The 7,777-nt window shown below is 35.4% G+C and overlaps 2 protein-coding genes across 2 annotated transcripts; both read right to left on the bottom strand.

The window, feature by feature from the left end:
• Positions 1 to 378: 378 nt before the first annotated feature.
• LOC116178384 lies at positions 379 to 4,815 on the bottom strand. Its single transcript, XM_031497874.1, has 5 exons — positions 4,059 to 4,815; positions 3,912 to 3,999; positions 2,839 to 3,792; positions 2,561 to 2,780; positions 379 to 2,479 (listed from the first exon to the last, which is right to left on the bottom strand). The coding sequence occupies exons 3-5, from the start codon at positions 3,763 to 3,765 to the stop codon at positions 1,299 to 1,301; spliced, it is 2,328 nt and encodes a 775-aa protein (XP_031353734.1). The 5' UTR covers positions 3,766 to 3,792; positions 3,912 to 3,999; positions 4,059 to 4,815; the 3' UTR covers positions 379 to 1,298.
• Positions 4,816 to 6,135: 1,320 nt separating this feature from the next.
• Positions 6,136 to 7,460, bottom strand: LOC116178448. Its single transcript, XM_031497942.1, has 6 exons — positions 7,205 to 7,460; positions 7,017 to 7,151; positions 6,859 to 6,951; positions 6,473 to 6,808; positions 6,367 to 6,421; positions 6,136 to 6,314 (listed from the first exon to the last, which is right to left on the bottom strand). Exons 1-6 carry the CDS (start codon positions 7,362 to 7,364, stop codon positions 6,287 to 6,289), a joined length of 807 nt encoding a protein of 268 aa, XP_031353802.1. The 5' UTR covers positions 7,365 to 7,460; the 3' UTR covers positions 6,136 to 6,286.
• Between the last annotated feature and the right edge of the window lie 317 nt (positions 7,461 to 7,777).

Genomic DNA, 7,777 nt, shown 5'->3' with positions numbered 1-7,777 from the left:
ACGAAATCATTAGTTATTAGCGTGTGCAAAGTGTTTTGTGAAATAAAGGTAATCGGTGGGAAGGAAGATTTCACGTGAATTCGACGAAGTAGAGATTCACCACGTGCTTGAGACGCCTTCAGAGATACCAGGAAAATCCACCACGTGCCTGACAAATTTGGTAGTTACCAGCCTGCTTGGAGTAAGAAAGAAAGCCTTCTATTGAGTACCAGGAATCATCACCAGAAGAAGTCATTTTGTATATTGTGAAAATTCCTGACGGGCAAGGTGGTCAGTAATGCAGTTCGCCGAAACACATACCTGTATCGCTGGAAGCATACCCACCAGAGAGCTATAGTAATTAAGGGGGATCTCACATCGCTCATTTACATGCGCATGCAGGAGTTTCGTGGACAAATTCCTGAGACTTTATTTTACGGGATAGAAGATTGGTTAATAGCTTAATCTGTTCATAAACAAATTTGCCATGCTTCTATAGTAACATATTTTTAAGTTACTCGAGTGAGCGAAAGAAATATCAATGTAAACATAGCCAATATTTGTCCAAACTTCCGCATTGTTGGGGGGTTGATAAATACATTAATTAAAAATGTAAAACTACAGAAGCATAGATTTATCTTTCTTCTGTCTAGCAAAAAAAATTTGGAGAAAAAATATTCATAAATAAACTTGCTAGAATTTGTGCACGAAACCCTTGCAATTCAACATTTTGTGAAATTTACTGACCATAATGTGGCGCGACGTTACGCGTTTAAAAGAACTAAACGTGAACGCAAACTGGACGTATTAAGGAGGATTTCTCACAACCGATTTTAGTGAATTGCATGGAATTAATTCTTTGTTGTATTAGGTCAGTGCATTAACAACTGAATAAGACGTAAATTTTCTTCACACCAAACAATAAGTAGATTAACTAATGGAAGGATGTAATGATGCGAAAAAATCTAAATACCAAAAACCTTATGAATCATCAGAACTTTCAGAAACTTCGCAGCTCATTCACAACCTTTAAAAGTCAAAATCCGTAGCGGCAAAATTTTTCGAATTCTTCGGAATCCCTAGCTGATTGCATTCCCAAATATGCCTCTCAATACAACAAGTATATTTCCAGAAAGGGTGACAAAACCCTATCAATGAGCGCTTCAAGAAGAAAATATAACAGACATAAAAAAGATATTTTGATGAATTATAACATTTAGAAAAGGCAAGTAAATGGTACTTTCTTTGTTTCTCAATTTTTTTAAAAATAAATAACAAGTCACTATAATTTTACCAAACACCATCGATTGGCGAAAAAATCAATTAGATTCGGCCTGCAACTTTCTTTTTCTGTTTTCTATAGCCTGTAAAATTGTGTCCGGATCACGAATGGGCATATTGCGCACTTTACGGGGGTCAACAAGTTCGGGCAATAAACACTTCATATAAAACGAAACCAACTTTTCTTCCATCTCAGTTTTCCAAAACTGATCGTCTTTCAAAATTGTTTCTGTTTTTAACCCTTTTGGTGTCCAAGCAGCAAACACACAGTATTGCCTTCTGGTGATGTGCAGTTGTCCCTGAATTTGGTAGTACCACTTGTGGTTCTGATTCACTTCACCTTTGCTGGACCAAAACAAAATCTTTCGTTTGGAAATGCCTTCTTCGGGAGTCATTTCTCTGGCTGACCATGGGCACTTCACTTCCAGTATACCCATGTCTCCAATTAAGCCATCAGGAGAAGCCGCCAAAAATGGATGACTCGAATCGATGAACAAACCACAAGGTTGAATTTTTGCTCCCACAACCTGTTCAACTGCTTCTCTCGCATTCTTTTCGTTGCGCTTCCCGTAATCACAAGCTTGACTAAAAAAGTGTTTAGAATATATTATGGAGTCCACTAAAACTTTACACGAAGTATATTCTCGCCTGCGGCATACGTCGCCAAACTTAGAAGCTGTAAGTCGCTTTCTTCTTTCTATATACCACAGACTGCAGGATTCTTGGGTTTGTGTTGCTCTTTCTATTTTTTCAATTTCATGATCACTTTTATGTAGGTTTTCTAAAAAAATCTGTTTAGCTAATTCATAATCTTCCAAATTCAGATCTGGCTTTTTACAAGAATCACCATAATCTTTATTGTTGCTAGTTCTATCATTTTCCTTGTCTCTACATTTGGGTTTTTTCGGTTTTTGTTTTTTTAAATTATTTCTTCTAATAGATCGTAGCTCAGCTTTTATTGCATACCGTTTTGGAGTTAGACCGTTAGACAAATATTTTTTTACCGTAAATAAAGGTTGTTTGGTGTTATGGGCTACAACTGCTGCCGCACATCTACTTTGATAGGACCTTTTTTTCGTATAATTTACACGTTTCCCTCCGATATATTTCGCAATTATAGAATTAAAGTGTTCCACAATATTACTGTCCACGTCATGAATTAGGCTTCTAGCGTGGTGAACCAAAACATTTATGAATGATTCCAGTTTCTCGTGTAAATCTATAATGGAATATATTTAAACTGACGAAAATGTTTATCGAAATGATATCTCTTATTTACAATACAATTTAAAATAAGTACCTGTGTGCTTTAAATCCGTTACTACACTTCCATGCGCAATAGGGGCTGCATCACAAAAATATTTCAAAGCTGCACAATCTTTGTGTTCACCAAACACATGACTAATGCAGTTGCCAAGGTCTTTCTTCAAGTTATTCACTTTTTCTTGAAATTGAATAGGTTCCGATTTTCGAAAAGATATTGCCTTGCAAACCGCCCAACGAAGTCTTAACTGATTTTGCTGAAATGATAAATTAACAGTTGTATGTAGGGCTAAAGTGAAAAATCAAGACATCTACCTGTATCTTTTTACGAAGTATTAGTGGACCCGATGATGTGTCTTTAATTAACTCCCGTATTTTTCTGGAAAAATTTCTTAACAGGTGGTTCTTACATTCAATTTTCTCGACAACCACAGATTCATAAGGATTTGTATCTAAAATTTTTTTATAGCAGCTGCTATCACCATCCGCAATCAATTTCTCATAAATTAAGCCGTACATTTCCATGCTTTTTGAAAATCCCTCAGCGATAATGTCAGCTTCCATAGCAGCCGAAGACCCATTCCAATTTTTAAAACACGTATGGGATTTAACTGTGTCGCCTGTTGTTTCAGCTATTTTGCATACCGTGCAAAATTTATTTCTGACACCCAAAAACAGAACTTTCTTTGTTCTGTATCCAATAACAGCGGCAGCACCTGATGACGAGTTGAAATTTGTATGGTAGGATCTTTTCGCCCAAGTTCCGTCTGCTACTACCGTGATACATGGAACACCATTTTTATCGACGTCTTTATTACGTAGGGCAATTTGCTTTTCTTCCTCTGCGGCTTCCTTCATCGTTCTTAAACTTGTTTCTTCCCAAGCTTCAGACACCTCATCGTGCAACGCAGTGTACATGCGTGATGACATGCATGGTATTTCCAACGATGATGTTACTTGTTCTAAATGGGAAAAGCCTGAACCGATAGCCATCATGGCAAGTACCGCGTCCCTGTTGACGCTGGCATCCGATGTATCAAGCTTGAACGTTTCATTGCACATGTTACATTTTAGGTGTAAGGAAGAACGAATACCCTGCATCTTTTCCTTTTGGAGCACTACGTTGCTCAACGAACAGCCAAATTGTTGACCGTGTGCTCCTATACGCACAATAGATTCAAAAAATGATTTAATATCCACAATGCGTCGACCTTCCAACATTTGGCTATTTGGGAAATCCATGAATGTGCTTGTTATTGTTGCACTACCCTACAAGTTCAAAACGTCATCAAAATTTGGAATTTTTTTACATTTAAATTCAGTAGATATTACACAAAATTCATAATTGACACTATTATAGTATAAGATACCTCAAAAGTAATACGCACTACTTACAGTTGGTTGATTTTCAGGAATAACATAAGAACAAGAAGGCAAAGCAGTAGTAGGTGAAGTTGGAAAATTAGGTTCATCATTCTAAAACATATTATGAAGTAGTCTAGTAGTCAGCTACGTAATTTTATCGAAATAAATACCCTGAACCGTTGAGTGCTGTGATCTGAAGTTGAAGAATTCTCTGCTGTTGAAATCGGATTCTAAAATATAACTGTCAAAAAGTGCTTATCAAACAGTTCAAATGGTCACTTGCCTGTTTTTTAACAGGGAAAGACTTTCTTTTTTTCCGATAGGTGCTCAAGCGCAAACGAGTTTTATTCCCCCGTCTATAATGATTTTCTTCGTCCATTTTTATTGCTTTCACATCACACTTCGCAAACACAAATTAAAAACTTTACGCACTCAGTACTAAATTTAGCCGACGTTTTACCAATAAAAGAAAATTTTTAATTGAAGTACCTCGCATAACATAAAAATGTAGACTAATAGAATGTGTTAGATATCTGAGCTATATAAAGTTTTATTTTTGGTGAATTGGAAATTGATAAGGCAAAACTTTATTTTTAATTCGCCCATTTAATTTATTAAACATATACAAAGAAATGAATGCTTATCGCTGTAAAAAGATAAATAATAGCTTATAATTGAAATAAAAGTGTACGCGCCACCATATCAGGTTGTTTTTGCAAATTTGTAATCAATTAGCATAAATTAAATTACAAATGGCTGGTTGCTTACTGCGGCACTGTAAAAAAGTTGGTTCAAAGCAATAGCCAACTCGTGGTTGCTCGCCGTTTACCGTAATGCATACGAATGTAATAGGACATGCCCCTTTCGTTTACATATTTAGCACTCTTCAGTCCCCTTAGAAACTTTTCTATCGTGTGAGATCCCCCTTAATCTGGGGATTCCGATAACCAACCTTTGTGGAACATCACCTGTGTTTATTTCGACAAGGTATTTATACGCATTCTTAAATACGAAGTACAGAAAATATTGGCCAATGTAAATTCACACGTTAATTTAATCCATCACAATTATTTGTGGTTGTTGACATTTTGCCTTTGTAGTTGCATAAGGTCTTACTTTGAGAACACTCGTTTTCGATATACATTTTGCCTGTGTTGCGTATCGTGTAAAGAACTTTAAGTTTTGGTAGAACATTTTACTGTGAATTATTTGCTTTTGTTGTCAGAAGTTTTACATTATTTGTATTGCCGCCATTGCCATATGAGCGTTGGAATTACCGTGTTTTAGGATTTATTGTTTTTGTATAGGGTGTAATTGCCTATTTGTATTTTATAGATGTAGACCATTCGTTTCTTGTAAGGATATAATAAATTTGTAGTTTTGTAGTTGTTGAATTGGTGAAAAGCACAAGTTCAGTACGCTTTATATTTTGATAAAGGGAATCAAAGCTTATGTAGGTAAAAGCATCCCAATTTTAAATCAGTTTAATCTCAATTCTCAAGTATTACTAGCCGGCGCATAACAAACATCGAAACCCAATATCACATTATATACAATACATGTACACATTTATTTCATATTTATACAGGGTCAAGAGATATACAAGGTAAGTCAAAAGCTATACCCAAAGAACCACTACAATAATTACCCCATTTTGAAAGCCTCATCATTAGAGATCCTACTGTATAACTAAATACTTGTGTGCAATAGGAAACTTTCATTTTTTTAATTTTCTCTGGAACCACATGCTCATCTGTTAACTTGGAACATAATCTTAATGTTGGTTCGGAACTGTCCAAATTATGAAATTTCACGATGTGTTTCCAGCTTGCGATCCCTTTTTTGTTATTCATAACAAAGTGAAGATCTTTATTTAATAAGTTATTACGTATTCCTTTCAGTAAGTGAGGGACATCATAAAAAGGAACGATTTCTTGATTATTAACAAGAAATCCAAACAATCGATTTTCTTGTCCCTCCCTTAGGAAGTGCTCCCTGGTGTCCTTAATAAGGGAATTTATAGCTGCTTGATTTGATGCCCCTTGATCGCATACTGTTGCCACAACGTCTAGGCCTATTTCTAAGCAGTTCTTGATTACCTAAAGACCTATATATTAGTAACCTAAATAAGTAGCATAAAAATGACTAACCTCTGTAAGTTGATATTTAAGGTTTTCACAGGTCACAGGCCCAGACGAAAACGTAAAAGAAACTGGTTGTCGCCACTGGCGATGCAGTCCACGTAGCATAAAAAGATTGACATGATCTGCTAATTTAGAAGATCTCTTATGACCAAAATCTTCAATTCCCACAATAATATCATTGTGACGATTATAATATACATTTACATCAATCGACATTTCGTCAAACATCAAAATACAGATTTTGTCGTCTTTCTTCATACCTCTAATATTCTCCTGTAGAGACTTAAAAATAATTTCGTTAATTCCTGGTTGTAAAGGAATTTTTTGCAACAACTTGCTCAATGTCCTTGGATGAGGAAGTGCGAAAATTTTTGACAATAGTCTATATCCTGTAAAAACGTAACTAAACATTTCGGCAGAATACCTAATAAAACTCTTACCCTTTCCACTGGCTTTGTACAGTGATAATGCCAAAATTTTGTCTTCAAGTGTATACCTTCTACACTTCAGAGCACGTTCTTGGTTCCGAATTTGTGACAAAATAAATTGGTGTGTGTAATTGTTTACTTGGCTCATTATCTTCTGAAATCCTTCAGAATTGCATAATTGTGCTTTTTGTAAACGAATTTTATAGGAGGTTATTTTCCTAGCCATCCTTGCCATCTTCACACTCCAGGTGGTCAACTTTTTGTAGAGCAGGTTGGCCCTTGGGTCAAGTTGAGAGGATCGAGTCACTCCGACATCTTTCAATAAAGATAATCTTCGTTTCTTTATCACTAAAGCGCAGTAATGTAAATATATTTAAACGATTCAATTGTTTACATACCTCTCACAGAATTCACTTCCATTGGCTGTGTCCTTTTGTTCAAAGTATCTTCTGGGGCTTCCTGGTTGAATTGTTCCGATGAACCTGATATTTCTGCATTAAACAAATTAATTGCCTAAGTAGGTAATTCGTGAAAAACATTGAAATGTTGCGCATACCTATCCCATATTCTGCTTCCATTTCCTGCTTACTCTTATGAGATTCATCTTCTGGGACTTGTAGATTAAATTGTTCAACATTTAACTGGCTGCAACTCAATATTTCATCTGCTTGTTTGGATGAACAGGGTATTTCTACATACAAATTACATTTAATTATGTAGGCAAATTGTTAAAATGTGATTTACCTTCTAAATATAAAGTGGGAATGGCTGTATACTTTAGTCCTCTTCGAGATCCGGCAATGATGTTGTGGGCTTCAAAATGTCTTTCACACACTCTAAATGTATTATATATATATATCTCGAAATCGGTATAATTAATGTAATTCCGCGGTCTAAGTATCATAAGCCACCTTTTGAAAAGTTCAGAATAATGTTTGGGGTTAGGAAAACGATGTCTTGGTAAAAATTGATCTTTACAATTATGTACACAACACTTTCTTTTAGGTGATACCGAAAAATCCATTTTGTGGTCGTTATTTGATAAACGAAGAATTATTATCACAAATCACACACGTGATTTGTGATTATTGTGATTATTATGTTAATAAACTCAAACAAAGCATAACTACAGTTATTTAATCCAAATATAAGTTGTAAAGCACTATAAAAAATACACGGATTGTACGCACGTTGCCGAAACACATAACCTAAAAATTTCGTTACACATTCCAGAGCAATTTTAATTCTATACAGAGACCTGTTTAAATGGATATGATACGTGCTAAATAGTTACCGGTCCAAACACAAGTGGTGCTA

Source organism: Photinus pyralis, unplaced genomic scaffold (genome assembly GCF_008802855.1).
Source record: "Photinus pyralis isolate 1611_PpyrPB1 unplaced genomic scaffold, Ppyr1.3 Ppyr1.4_LG1, whole genome shotgun sequence".
Taxonomy (NCBI): Eukaryota; Metazoa; Arthropoda; class Insecta; order Coleoptera; family Lampyridae; genus Photinus; species Photinus pyralis.
The sequence above is the reverse complement of the archived record's forward strand: the minus strand, read 5'-3'. Positions and strand labels throughout refer to the sequence as shown.

Excerpts from the sequence above, each read along its gene's own strand:
- LOC116178384 (XM_031497874.1), bottom strand. The coding sequence starts at position 3,765 with ATGGATTTCCCAAATAGCCAAATGTTGGAAGGTCGACGCATTGTGGAT. Across the intron at positions 2,781-2,838 it reads TACTTCGTAAAAAGATACAG|CAAAATCAGTTAAGACTTCG; the intron begins GTAGATGTCTTG and ends TTATCATTTCAG. Across the intron at positions 2,480-2,560 it reads AACGGATTTAAAGCACACAG|ATTTACACGAGAAACTGGAA; the intron begins GTACTTATTTTA and ends ATTCCATTATAG.
- LOC116178448 (XM_031497942.1), bottom strand. The coding sequence starts at position 7,364 with ATGATACTTAGACCGCGGAATTACATTAATTATACCGATTTCGAGATA. Across the intron at positions 7,152-7,204 it reads TCCCACTTTATATTTAGAAG|AAATACCCTGTTCATCCAAA; the intron begins GTAAATCACATT and ends ATTTGTATGTAG. Across the intron at positions 6,422-6,472 it reads GTACAAAGCCAGTGGAAAGG|GATATAGACTATTGTCAAAA; the intron begins GTAAGAGTTTTA and ends ACGTTTTTACAG.